The sequence below is a fragment of the Salvelinus fontinalis genome, chromosome 27 (genome assembly GCF_029448725.1).
Source record: "Salvelinus fontinalis isolate EN_2023a chromosome 27, ASM2944872v1, whole genome shotgun sequence".
NCBI lineage: Eukaryota > Metazoa > Chordata > Actinopteri > Salmoniformes > Salmonidae > Salvelinus > Salvelinus fontinalis.
The window spans coordinates 8,421,603-8,436,625 of record NC_074691.1 but is presented as its reverse complement, the minus strand read 5'-3'; the positions used below and the strand labels follow the sequence as shown (position 1 = coordinate 8,436,625).

Genomic DNA, 15,023 nt, shown 5'->3' with positions numbered 1-15,023 from the left:
ACTCGATTCACTGTGGATATAGATACTTTTGTACCCGTTTCCTCCAGCATCTTCACAAGGTCCTTTGCTGTTGTTCTGGGATTGATTTGCACTTTTCACACCAAAGTACATTCATCTCTAGGAGACAGAACGTGTCTCCTTCCTGAGCGGTATGACGGCTACGTGGTCCCATGGTGTTTATACTTGCGTACTATTGTTTGTACAGTGGAACGTGGTACCTTCAGGCGTTTCGGAAATTGCTACCAAGGATGAACCAGAATTGTGAAGGTCTACCATTTTTTTCTGAGGTCCTGACTGATTTCTTTTGATTTTCCCATGATGTCAAGCAAAGAGGCACTGAGTTAGGCTTTGAAATGCATTCACAGGTCCACCTCCAATTGACTCAAATGATGTCAATTAGCCTATCATAAGCTTCTAAAGCCATAAGTGAAATAATCTGTCTGTAAACAATCTTTGGAAAAATTACTTGTGTCATGCACAAAGTAGATGTCCTAACCAACTTGCCAAAACTATAGTTTGTTAACAACAAATTTGTGGAGTGGTTGAAAACTAGTTTTAATGACTCCAACCTAAGTGTATGTAAACTTCCGACTTCAACTGTGTGTGTGTGTATTTTATATAAAAGATATAAATAAATTAATAATAAATTAATACAACTAATATTTTAATATAATAATTTAAAAATAGAAAAATAAATCGTCCGATGAATCGGTATCGGCTTTTTTTGGTCCTCCAATAATCTGTATCGTGTTGAAAAATCATAATCTGTCAACCTACTTCAAGTCTATCAACTCCCGAGATTAGTCTGGCAATACTGAAGTGCTTATAAGAACATCCAATAGTCAAAGGTATATGAAATACAAATGGTACAGAGAGAAATAGTCGACGCGTCATAATTCCTATAGCTGCAACCTAATATTTCTTTACTGGGAATATTGAACCACCAGCACCACCATATGTTCTGAGCAAGGAACTTAAACGTTAGCTTTTTTACATGGCACATATTGCACTTTTACTTTTCTCCAACACTGTTTTTGCATTATTTAAACCAAATTGAATATGTTTCATTATTTATTTGAGACTAAATAGATTTTGTGTATTATATTAAGTTAAAATAAAAAAGGGTTAATTGTTCATTCATTCATTATTGTTGTAATTGTCATTACTACAAAAATATATAAAAAAATCGTCTGATTAATTGGTATCGGCTTTTTTTTGGTCCACCAATAATCGATATCGGCGTTGAAAAATCCTAATCAGTCGACCTCTAACTGACAGTGCTCCAGAGGTCCTCTGTGGATATGGTTGTCTTTCTGGAAGGTTCTCCCATCTCAGCAGCACTCCACCAATCAGGCCTTTATAGTAGAGTGGCCAGACAGAAGCCACTCAGTAAAAGCCACAACAACCTGCTTGGGGTTTGCCAAAAGGCACCTAAAGGACTCTCAGACCAAGAGAAAGAAGATTCTCTGATCTGATGAAACCAAGATTGAACTCTTTGGCCTGCCAAGCGTCACATCTGGAGGAAACCTGGCACCATCCCCACGGTGAAGCGCGGTGGTGGCTGCATCCTGCTGTGGGGATGTTTTTCAGTGGCAAGGACTGGGAGTCAAGTCAGGATCGAGCGATAGATGAACGAAGTACAGAGAGATCCTTGATGAAAACCTGCTCCAGAGCGCTCAGGACCCCAGACTGGGGAGAAGGTTCACCTTCCAACAGGACAACGACCCTAAGCATACAGCCAAAACAATGCAGGAGTGGCTTCGGGACAAGTCTCTGAATGTCCTTGAGTAGCCCAGCTTGAGCCCTGACTTGAACTTGATCGAACATCTCTGGAGAAACCTGACAACAGCTGTGCAGCAACGCTCCGTTCCAACCTGACAGAGCTTGAGAGGATCTGCCGAGAAGAATGGGAGAAACTTGCCAAATACAGGTGGGCCAAGCTCGTATCGTCATGCCCAAGAATACTTTAGGTGTAGTCGCTGCCAGAAGTGCTTCAACAAAGTACCGAGTAAAGGGTCTGAATACTTATGTAAATATGATATTTACGTTTCTTTTTGTAATATACTTGCAAAAATGTCTAAAACTTTTTGCTTTGTGATTATGGTGTATTGTGTGTAGATTGATGAGGGGGAAAAACGGTTTAAGCAATTTCAGAATGCTGTAATGTAACTAAATGTGGGAAAAGTCAAGGGGTCTGAATACTTTCCGAATGCATTCATTCATTAGATATGGAAAAATAATGAGTAAAGTAAATTAAGCAAACTCCGATTTGTTAAATAACCACATATCTCTCTCAAATTTAAATTAGGAAAAAAATGCTCCTAAGCACAATTTAACCAGGAGCTCTAGACTAGTGTTCATAGGGTCTGTGCAGCAGGCTGAACGTTTAACCTCAATGTTGTAGGGGGCAGTATTTTCACGTCCGGATGAAAAGCGTGCCCAGAGTAAACTGCCTACTACTCAGGCCCAGAGGCTAGGTTATGCATATTATTAGTAGATTTGGATAGAAAACACCCCGAAGTTTCTACAACTGTTTGAATGGTGTCTGAGAGTATAACAGAACTCATATGCCAGGCGAATACCAGAGAAAATTCCAACCAGGAAGTGGGAAATCTGAGGTTTGTAGTTTTTCAAGTGATTGCCTATCCAATATACTGTGACTATGGGGTCAGATTGCACTTCCTAAGGCTTCCACAAGATGTCAATAGTCTTTAGAACGTTGTTTCAGGCTTCTACTGTGAAGGGGGAGAGAATAAGAGCTGTTTGAATCAGGGGTCTGGCTGAAAGCCTTTAGTTTAGTCACTCGCGCGAGTTCCTTTTCATCTGGACTTAGTGCTCGCGCCTTGTGCATTTTGGATTACTGGACTAAACACGCAAACAAAAAGGAGGTATTTGGACATAAATATGAACTTTATCGAACAAAACAAACATTTATTGTCTAACATGGAGACCTAGGAGTGCCATCAGATGAAGAAGGTAAGTGATTCATTTTAACACTTTGTCTTTTGTGACCTCTCCTTCTTTGGAAAATGGCTGTATGGTTTTCTGTGGCTAGGCGCTGACCTAACAATTGCATGGTGTGCTTTCACCGTAAAACGTTTTTGAAATCTGACACAGCGTTTGCATTAAGGAGAAGTTTATCTTTAATCGTATGTTTAACACTTGTATCTTAGATCAATGTTTATGATGAGTATTTCTGTCATTTGATGTGACTCTCTTCCCTTCCCCCGGATGTTTGTTTGAGACAATGCATTTCTGAACCTAACGCACCAACTCACCAATTTCAAATGAGGTTTTTGGACATAGATGAACTTTATCGAACAAAACACCCATTTATTGTCTAACATGGAGACCTGGGAGTGCCATCCGGTGAATAGCAAAGGTTAGTGATTCATTTTAACGCTATTTCTGTCTTTTGTGACACCTCTCCTTCTTTGGAAAATGGCTGTATGGTTTTCTGTGGCTAGGCGCTGACCTAACATAATCGCAAGGTGTGCTTTCGCCATAAAGCCTTTTTGAAATCAGACACTGTGGCTAGATAACAAGAAGTTTCTTTAAAATGGTGTATAATACTTGTATGTTTGAGGAATTTTTATTATGAGACTTGTTGTTTTGAATTTGGCGCCCTGCAATTTCACTGGCTGTTGGCGAGAGGTTAACGTGGTTAACGTCCTCTCGCCTATCCATCAATGGAGGAACATGTAGCCTAGCCTATACTAGATGTGTGTTATACCTCAGTATTGTGGAATAATTCCACAATCTCAGTGCACCTTGGCATAGAAACAGTCTGTTAACCTTTCTGAACCACCCATCCCGGATCCGGGATAATTATCATCAGAAACGCTGACTAGCATAGCGTAGCATAGCTCCACAGGTAAATAATATTACTAGAAAATATTCATATTCATGAAATCACAAGTGCAATATTGCAAAACACAGCTTAGCCTTTTGTTAATCCACCTGTCGTCTCAGATTTTGAAATTATGCTTTACAGCGAAAGCAATACAAGCGTTAGTGTAAGTTTATCGATCGCTATAAGTACACTTAGCATCAGGTAACTTGGTCATGAAAATCAGAAAAGCAATCAAATTAATCATTTACCTTTGATGATCTTCGGATGTTTTCACTCACGAGACTCCCAGTTAAACAACAAATGTTCCTTTTGTTCCATAAAGATATTTTTTATATCCAAATACCTCCGTTAGTTTGCTGCGTTATGCCCAGGAATCCACCGGAAAGAGCGGTCACGACAACGCAGACAAAAATTCCAAATTATATCCATAATGTCTACAGAAACATGTCAAACGTTTTTTTATAATCCATCCTTAGGGTGTTTTTCAAATATCTATTCGATAATATATCAACCGGGACAGTTGGCTTTTCACTAGGACCAGGAGTAACAATGGCCGCCTTTCCCTTTTGTGCACTACTCACTTTGAGAGCCCCCACCTATCCACTTACGCAATGTGGTCGTTCACGCTCATTCTTCAAAATAAAAGCCTGAAACTATGTCTAGAGGCTGTTGACACCTTAGGGAAGCCATAGAAAAAGAAGTCTGGTTGATATCCCTTTAAAAATGGGCAAAAGGGATGCATAGGAACAGAGGTTTCAAAAACAGGGGTACTTCCTGATTGGATTTTCCTCCGGTTTTCGCCTGCAATGTCAGTTCTGTTTAACTCACAGACAATATTAACTTCTTAGAACTAGGGGGCGACATTTTCACTTTTGGATGAATTGGTGCCCAAATTAAACGGCCTCGTACTCTGTCCTAGATCATATGCATATTATTATTACTATTGGATAGAAAACACTGAAGTTTCTAAAACTGTTTGAATTTTTCTGTGAGTAAAACAGAACTCATATGGCAGGCAAACTTCCAAACAGGAAGCGAAAATTCTGAAATGGGTCGCTGTGAAAGGCATCGCCTATTCAATTGCCTTATATTTATGGATCTGTATGCACTTCATACGCCTTCCACTAGATGTCAACAGGGAGTAGAACGTGGAATGAAGCGTCTAGCCTGATGTGGGACCGAATGAGAGCCTTTGGAGTGACAGGTCAGGCATATTGCCAGTTCTCGGCCACGCACATTGGGAATGTCATGTCCTTGTCTGTAATGCGTTAGATAGACATGAAATGCTCCGTCTGGAACGTTATTGGATATATGAGAAAAACATCCTGAAGATTGATTCTCAATTGAGTTTGACCAGTTTATTCGATTTGTAATTTCACTTTTTGAAGTTTTCATAAGCGTAAAGTTCTATGGACACGTGAACTACACATGCTAGCCAAAGTTGCTAATTCGACAGAAGTAATGGACATTATAAAACAAAAAAACTATTTGTGGAACTAGGATTCCTGGCACTGCATTCTGATGAAAGATCAAAGGTAAGGGAATATTTATGATGTAATTTCGTATTTCTGTTGACTCCAACCTGGCGGAGAATGGCTGAGCGCTGTCTCAGATTATTGCATGCTGTGCTTTTTACTAAAGTATATATTTTTTAAATCTAACACAGCGGTTGCATTAAGAACCAGTGTATCTTTAATTATATGTTAAACATGTATCTTTCATCAAAGTTCATGATGAGTATTTCTGTATTTCACGTGGCTATCTGTAATTACTTTCGCTATTTTGGAGCCATTTCTGAACATGGCACCAATGTAAAACCACGATTTGTGGCTATAAATATGCACATAATCGAACAAAACATAAATGTATTGTATAACATGATGTCATATGACTGTCATCTGATGAAGTTGTTCAAAGGTTAGTGATACATTTTATCTCTATTTGTGGGTTTTGTGAAAGCTATCTTTGCTGTGAAAAAATGGCGGTGTGTTTTTGGATATTGTGGTGAGCTAACACAACATATGTTGTGTTTTCGCTGTAAAACATTTTTAAAAATCGGACATGTTGGCTGGATTCACAAAATGTTTATCTTTCATTTGCTGTATTGGACTTGTGATTTCAATACATTATATTATATCCCTGTGGCGCTAGGCTAGGCTATGCTAGTCAGCGTTTCTGATGACAGTTATCCCGGATCCGGGACAGATTCATAAACTGTTTGTTGTGGTGGTTGAGTTAGAGACCTGCTGAAGCACTTTCTGATGTCTAGCAGCTATCCTCTCACCTTGTGTTACCTTTTACGTGTCATATAGGGTTGTGTTCTAGCATCTAGCTAGCCTCAGCTCTGTCCTTTATTTCCTGAAGAACAAACGAGGGAGCTCTTACTGGAGTGAACTCTCAATAACTTAAGAAATCTGCAAATGCTTTTTCCACTTGCAGGCTTTTGTTACCGAGCCGTCTGGGACAAAGTGCAGCCAACCACCCAATGCAATGGCGTTAACTTCTTAAGACTAGGGGGCGGTATTTTCGTTTTTGGCTTTCATGTGTGACATGAAAGATTGATTTTTATAGTAATATATTTGAATTTGGCGTGCTACATTTGACGCTACCGTCCCACATATCCCAGAGAAGTTAACTATAGTTTTGGCAATTCGGTTAAGACATCTACTTCGTGCAAGACATTTTTCCAACAATTGTTTACAGACAGATTTCACTGTGTCACAATTCCAGTGGGTCAGAAGTTTACATACACTAAGTTGACTGTGCCTTTAAACAGCTTGGAAAATTCCAGAAAATGATGTCATGGCTTTAGAAGCTTCTAAAAGGCTAATTGACATGAGTCAATTGGAGGTGTACCTGTGGATGTATTTCGCGGCCTACCTTCAAACTCAGTGTCTCTTTGCTTGACATCATGGGGAAAAAAATCTAAAGATATCAGCCAAGACCTCAGAAAAAAAGTGTAGACCTCCACAAGTCTGGTTCATCCTTGATAGCAATTTCCAAACGCCTGAAGGTACCAGGTTCATCTGTACAAACAATAATACGCAAGTATAAACACCATGGGACCACACAGCCGTCATACCGCTCAGGAAGGAGACGCGTTCTGTCTCCTAGAGATGAACGTACCTTGGTGTGAAAAGTGCAAATCAATCCCAGAACAACAGCAAAGGACCTTGTGAAGATGCTGGAGGAAACGGGTACAAAAGTATCTATATCCACAGTAAAACGAGTTCTATATCGACATAACCTGAAAGGCCGCTCAGCAAGGAAGAAGCCACTGCTCCAAAACCGCCATAAAAAAGCCAGACTAGGGTTTGCAACTGCACATGGGGACAAAGATCGTACATTCTAGAGAAATGTCCTCTGGTGTAATGAAACAAAAATAGAACTGGTGGCCATAATTACCATTGTTATGTTTGGAGGGAAAAGGGGGACGCTTGAAAGCTAGAAGAACACCATCACCCCCGTGGCAGCATCATGTTGTGGGGGTGCTTTGCTGCAGGAGGGACTGGTGCACTTCACAAAATAGATGGCATCATGAGGGAGGATAATTATGTGGATATATTGAAGCAACACCTCAAGACATCAGTCAGGAAGTTAAAGCTTGGCCACAAATGGGTCTTCCAAATGGACAATGCCCCAAGCACACTTCCAAATTTGTGGGAAATGGCTTAAGGACAACAAATCCAAGGTATTGGAATGGCCATCACAAAGCCCTGACCTCAATCCTATAGAACATTTGTGGGCAGAACTGAAAAAGCGTGTGTGAGCAAGGAGGCCTACAAACCTGACTCAGTTACACCAGCTCTGTCAGGAGGAATGGGCCAAAATTCACCCAACTTATTGTGGGAAGCTTGTGGAAGGCTACCCAAACATTTGACCCAAGTTAATCAATTTAAAGGCAATGCTACCAAATACTAATTGAGTGTATGTAAACTTCTGACCCACTGGGAATGTGATGAAAGAAATAAAAGCTGAAATAAATCATTCTCTACTGTTATTCTGACATTTCACATTCTTCAAATAAAGTGGTGATCCTAACTGACATAAAACAGGGAATTTTTTACTAGGATTAAATGTCAGGAATTGTGAAAAACTGAGTTTAAATATATTTGGCTAAGGTGCGTGTAAACTTCAGACTTCAACTGTATCACAGCTGCCAGACACAGCTATGGTCAGAGGTCATCTGTATTTAATTTAATTGTGAGCTGCCCAGTGTGCCTACCGTAAGCTGTGACTGGACTAGGATTTACCCTGCTATTCTCCTGATCAGCAAGCCTACAGGGAGGAGGTCAGTGACCGGACAGTGTGGTGCCGGTACAACAACCTCTCCCTCAATGTCAGCAAGACCAAGGAGCTGATCGTGGACTACAGGAAACAGGGGGCGAGCACGCCCCCATCCACAGTGCGGCAGAGGAGCAGGTAGAGAGAGATTCGAGTTCCTTGGTGTCCAAATCACTAAAGACTTAAAATGGTCCAACCACACACGTACAGTCATGAAGACGTGACAGTGCCTCTTCCCCCTCAGGAGGTTGAAAAAGCTACAGCTGTACCACTGAGAGCATTTTGACTGGCTGCATCACTGCTCGGTATGGCAATAGCACCGCCCTCGTTCGCATGGCGCTACAGAGGTTTGTGCGGACAGCCCAGTACATTACTAAGTCGAGCTCCCTGCCACCCAAGACCTCTATATCAGGCGGTGTGACAGGAAGGCCTGGAAAATCGTCAAATACCCCAACCACCCAAGCCATAGACTATTTGACAGCTCGACAGCTTCTACCCCCAAGCAATACAACTGACAAGTAGCTAACAAAATAGCTACACAGACTGAGTTCACCTTGTATCTTTATTGACCTTTTATGTCAGTATTTGCACTCTGTGCACTCACAGGGCCCTACACTCTCACACACAGTCACTCCAACACACACACACACACACACACACTCGTACAAAATATGTACATACATTTATACTGACTTTACACATCCGCACACCCACTCACATGAAAGCTGCTGCTACTCTGTTTATCTTACATCCTGTTGCCTAGTCACCTTACACCTATACACTTCTACCTCCATCACTCCAGTATGTAAATAAGGTATTGGAACTGACTTTTTAAATATTTCCTGTATATAGTATGCTTACTTAAATTGTGTATTTCATATTTGTTACTCCTCGTGTTTCTATCTTTCTACTATTACATTGCCATTGTGATTATTGCATTGTTGGGTTTTGAGTTATCAAGACATGCATTTCACTATAGTTGTGCAAGTGACATTAAAATGTGTAACTCTCTCCATACACAGCGACTATAAACAGAGAAAATAAAATGCACTGGCCAAAATTCACTCTAACTGGTCGTTTGCCTCATCACACATCTGTGAGACCAAAATCAAAAGACAAAGTAACAAATGAAAATAAATCAAATGATCAAGTGTTCTTATTTAGGCTATAGGCTACAATCATTATTTAATGTAAGACTTACATCCTTGTTCCAAAGGCTCATGGATGGAATAAGCCTCATGTAAACTAGATACATAGAATCCTATTTACCCCTCCATTTTGACCTAGAGAAAGGAGGCAGGAGGGGGACCTGGCCTGGCACTGGCAGACATCTGGTAGAAAGCACACACACTGCCAGACAGTTCCGCCAGACTAAAGGCATCCGCATACTTCAAACCCGAAACAGTTTGTGCATATATTATGACCTTTTGTGACATTTCTGTTGGTTTCGTTTTGGGCTGTTAGTGCACACATTTTTCCTGAGGCGAGCCAAAGTGCGGTAGCCGAAGTCTACACCCCTTCGTCTGTAATAGGGCAACAGTAGGGATTCTTCAATTAAGTGTTTGTTGTCATTCAACGAGACACTACTCATTTTCATGCACATTTTTTCACTTGAGAAATACTGCAACAAACATCTTATTTGGATTTAAAAATGGCATGGCTAAGACCCCTTCTGCAAAAACGTCTAAATTAATTACAGATTTCTTCAGTAATTTTAGATTAATTCTGACTATTTTGAGGAAGTGTATGCTGGCTACGGTGTCTCAAGAGGGACAAACGTTTCTATTGCTGCATTTGACTTGTTTTTCAAGCAAAGGTCTTTTAAGGGAGTAAGCGAGGCACAGACATTCACTTTGGCTTAGCCGAGTTCTGCTAGGAGTAAACCGAACCTAGTATGCAGACGCCTTAACAGCAAAGTGGGATCATCCATATTCATCACTCTCCATGCTGAGACTAGGGGCAGCGGCGCATCTCAAATGTCTCCACTCTCCAGACAACACTGGCACAGTGTATCTAAGAACCCAGCTGGGCACCTGGGGAGAATGCTCTTTCAAGGATCATTCACCAAGGTGGTAGTGCATAGTGCAGCCGAGCGTGCTAGGGTGGAAAACAGCTCTCCAACACAGACAGCAGGAAAATGCAAAACAATGTAGGCTCTTTGAAAAATAATGCTGTATTATCATGAATCTCCAACAGAGACTTAAAATAACAGATGTTATTTTGTAAAACACACTGCGTTGAATTCAAATGTACATGATTTAAGTGTTAAGATGAAGAACCATGTTGCTCATCTGTTCTCTCTCTGTCCTTACATCCTCCCACACAGCACAAGGACAGTCATTGCCTCTAGCCACAGATAATCATCCATGCTTAAATTCTACTGTAACAATGGCTGCAACATCAAAGACTAAAAAAACTACACTCAGTAACACATTTCAACAGAGCAAGAAACCGGATGCTAATAAGGTCTGCTACAGTGCTTTTAAGGTGAATTTAGATTAGCCAACTCAGAGGAGTTAAAGGGATACTTCGGGATTTTGGCCCTGATGGAAGTTATAGGTACTTTCGCAAGCCAATGCTAACTAGCGCAATGGCTGGAAGTCTACGGGTATCTGCTAGCAGTACCCCTAATTTCCTTCATACTGGACACAGAGACATAAAAATGGTATCCACGAATTAATCAAAGGCCCTCATTGCCAAAATCCTGAAGTATCCCTTTAAGTACTAGGGATGTAATGATTCACCGATACACATCGGTCCCCGATTCAAAAGATACAAGTGCATTGGTGAAATTAGAAGACGAAAATAGAGATCCATGGCCATGTACACCGGCGGTGGGGTTTGCATTGAAAGAAGGATTGTATTCTGCAGAAAATAATCCCATATCTACTGTAAAATATGGTTGTGGATCTTTTAGGTTATGGGGCTATTTTGCTCCCACTGGTCCTTGTTAAGGTCAACAGCATTAGGAACTTCACCCGGTAACAGGATATTTTACCCCAAAACCTGATTTACCTCTGCCAGGAGGCTGAAACTAGGCCGCAGGTGGAACTTCCAGCAAGGCAATATTCCCAAGCACACATCAAAATTGACAAAGAAATCGCTAATTAACCACAAAATCAACATTTTGCAATTGCCATCTCAGTCTCCGGATCTGTGGTTTGAATTTAAGAGGGCAGTCCATAAGCGTGGGCTAAAGGATATAAAGGATCCGACTATGTACGGAGGAATGGTCTAAGATCCCTCCCAATGTGTTCTCCAATTTAATAAAACATTTTAGAAAAAGGTTCAGTGCCGTTATCCTCGCATGGTGAGGTATTGAAAACAAGGCTGCCAATAATTTTGACCCCCATCTTTAAGAAAAAAGAAATATATCTTTCTCTAAGCAATTGTATTAGTATAAAATAATATATATACTTTAATACAATATAGCTCAGTATTTCAATTTATTTTATAGTCTTTTTCACTGATCTTTATCGAGGGTGCCAATAATTTTAGACCCAACCGTAGGTGAATGAAAATTCGGAGCATGTCGGGAGTGTGTTTGAGGCCGTTTGTTGAAATTCTCCCGGAGAATCTAATGGTTTGACTTTGACAACTCATGAGTCAATCACCACAGAATTCATGAGTCAATCACCACAGAATTCAGGACATTCCAAAAGCATACTTTTTGATGCCCATCCAGGTGGACTGAAAGCTCATGCAGTGTTAAATTTTATGATTTAATGAAATTTAATTTCTCCTCTCTGTAAAATGTTGTGGGTAACAGCGCAACGCATCATATTTGGGGAGACCGGAGATGTGCGTCACATCTTATGACTCTTTTCAACATTATTAGAAAGACCAAGGTCTTGGGTTGAAATCGGTTCCTTTTTAATCTTATTACAAAATTGGAACGCTTGCAACGCCAAGGGTTGTGGGTTCGACTCCCGCTGGGGTCACTCATGACTAAGTTGCTTTGGATGAAAGCGTCTACTAAATGGCATATTATTATATTGGCAGTGATTACCAATCAAACACACTGCAAAAAATGTATGTAGCCTACAGTCTTAGAAATACCCAGGCTATTTTTGATTTTTGATTGAACAATATTATTTACAAAATTAAAACAGTTTATACTTCATAAACCACTGTTCATGTTTCTGTTACTAAGCAAATGATTACTATTACAGAAATCTTAGGTAAGTATTGGTTAAGCGGATTCAACAACGGTTTAGCTGATTTACCATTGTAAACACTGTGGTAAAGACTTATGTTCAGGTTTCTGTTACTATGCAAATGATTACCGTGGCAAGCTTCACGCTTACACAACAGAAAAAGAGGCGGCATGTAGCATAGCAGTTAGAGCGTTGGGCCAGTAATTATATTAATGCGATATGAAAGAGGAATTTCTAGAACCGTACCATAATGGAGAATATATTCAAGTTTAGATGGAGTACTTGGCTGTTTTGGCCTCCAGAGCCATTCGCCCTTTAAACTGAACATGTAAGGTCTTTGAAATAAGGAGTAAGGTTAGGCTTCCTTCAGTCCAATATTGGGCTAACCCTGGCCGTGACCCCACTCTCCTAGTGTGTCTCAGGGAGAGTGGGATATGCCCAAATCACAGTTCCAATTCACGCAGTGCGTATAAATACACACGTGTACGTTTGTGAAATAGGACATATCTAAGCACGCACCAAATTATTATAATAAACCAATAGTTACATGAAAGGGCCAGGAAACCAGTGAAGCACCTTCAGTAGAGCGCCAGACTTGATGGGAGAATGTGTTCCACGAAATCAAAACGATCCGTTTGACATGTTGACATTCTCACAGTAAGGTAAACTGGTCATGTGGAGAGGGGTTGGGGGAGTTTGAGAAACAGAATAGCCTAACTAACGCTAAAATGTATTTCATACCGCACATTTAGGAACAATGATAACGTTACCAAGCTGGGTAGCTAGTGTTACATTTTTGATAATCCGAGGCAATGCAGGGACACCGTCGCCACATTTATTTGAGACATATCAACAAAAACTGCGGTGTGTAAGGCATATCCCATTTCAATAAAAGCAGAACAAAGCAATTTGTTAGCTAGCTAATGTCGCTAGCTAGTTAACGTTACTTGATTAACGTTATCATACTAGCTACATTACTAGCTAGGTAGCTACAAAAACGGACAGTCATTGTTATAGTATAGTTTTACCAACAGCTGTATAAATCCCTGCGTAAATTATACATGACAAAGCAAGGATGATACACCTAATTGCGCATATGATAATGCAATTATGTCGACACACAGTATGAAAACCAACTCGCTAACGTTAGTCTGATTGGCAACTATCGTTAACTATGCTAATGTCTGACAGGCTCGAGGGGTTATTTTGGAATGACCAGCACGCACAGCGAAATAACTAACCTGGCAAAAGTCTTGGCAATACTGAGAAGACGACTGCGTCGGAGATTCCGTACTGTTTTTCAGCGCGATTGCTAATTCTTGTAATTTCTCTCGAAGTGCCGTAATCGTTGCACTGCTATGAGTATGTGCGCTGCCTTGTTCGGCCTCTTCGTCCGCCATCTTCACACCCAACTCAGTCGCGTACCACTGCCGCGTACGCAAACAACATGTGACCAGAATCGTTTACGCACTGACGCAGAATCAAGTGTAGTCCACTGCGGGGCACTATACCACTGCTACATTGAAAACTAAGTGGTAGTAGAAGGCTGCGTGCGTTATGTTTTTTGTACGTGCCTCAACTATTCTAAATCAACAAAACTTGAAGACATCAAGTGGCCAAGAAATTATGAACTGGTTCTTTACCATGAGTTTTGTAGATTAGGTTACCAGTTCAAAACATCACTAGTGATTGTATTCATCACCCCTCTGATTTCTAAGCTTCGTGCTGGTCCCACAATTTGTATTTAACCAGGTTAGTCGACTGAGAAAACATTCTCCTTTAAAGCAACGGCTTGGGGAATAGTTACAGGGGAGAGGGATGAATGAGCCAATTGTAAGCTGGGGATGATTAGGTGACCATATGAGGGACAGCTTGGGAATTTAGCCAGGACACCAGGGTTAACACCCCTACTCTTACAATAAGTGCCATGGGATCTTTAGTGACCACAGAGAGTCAGGACACCCGTTTAACTTCCCATCCAAAAGATGGCACCCTACACAGGGCAGTGTGTATTTTTTTCTTTTCTTTTAGATCTGAGGAAAGAGTGCAAATGTCAGTTTCCTGTACAGGTCTTTGGTCACTCACATAGGCTACCGTCTATTGAAGCCAATATGGAGGTATACCTACATTGAATTAAGTGGAGAACAATTTTATGTTGAGGGTGTGGTAAAACCAATTGAGACAAAAACATAACTTACCCACATGGCTATTTTAAAATTGATGTTAATGTACAGTCAGGTCCAAAATTATTGGCACCATTGATAAAGATGAGCAAAATAGACTGTATAAAATAAATACTCCTGAGCTATATTGTATGCTCCAAAAATTTTGAAAATTATATTATTTTAACCCGAACACAAGGAGAAAGAGATTTTGTTTAACAAGTAATATATTTTTTGAGAAAAAATATAGAGGTCAAACTGATTCTCACCCATGTCTTCAATACTTCTGAGACTTTTTCTTGGATGTTTTATGAGATTGGAGAACATATTGGAAGGAAACTAAGACCGTTCCTACATACAGAATCTTTCCAGATCCTTGACATCCTTCGTCTGCGTTTATGGACTGCCCTCTTCAATTCAAACCACGTGTTTTCCATGTAGTTCAAATCAAATAAAAGTTTATTGGTCGCGTAGGCGCAGCGAAATGCTAATGTTATTAGCGCCTAACAATACAATAAAATGTTAAACAAGTACACAGATAATAAAACAATAATTGTATGTTGTGTT

The 15,023-nt window shown here is 40.4% G+C and overlaps 1 protein-coding gene across 3 annotated transcripts in view; it reads right to left on the bottom strand.

Annotated features, from left to right (window-relative positions):
• Positions 1-14,821, bottom strand: part of LOC129824966 (zinc finger protein 292-like) — a 28,577-nt gene extending 13,756 nt beyond the window's left edge. The window contains exon 1 of one of the 3 annotated variants that reach the window (XM_055884573.1): positions 14,726-14,821. Coding sequence is in view for 2 of the 3 variants with exons in the window: in XM_055884570.1 (XP_055740545.1) it covers positions 13,536-13,694 (159 nt within the window). In the remaining variant the exon portion in view is untranslated. Of the gene's footprint in view, positions 1-13,535; positions 13,736-13,937; positions 13,958-14,725 lie in introns of those variants that run through there. The other 2 variants (XM_055884572.1, XM_055884570.1) reach the window with 2 other exon arrangements.
• Positions 14,822-15,023: the final 202 nt, after the last annotated feature.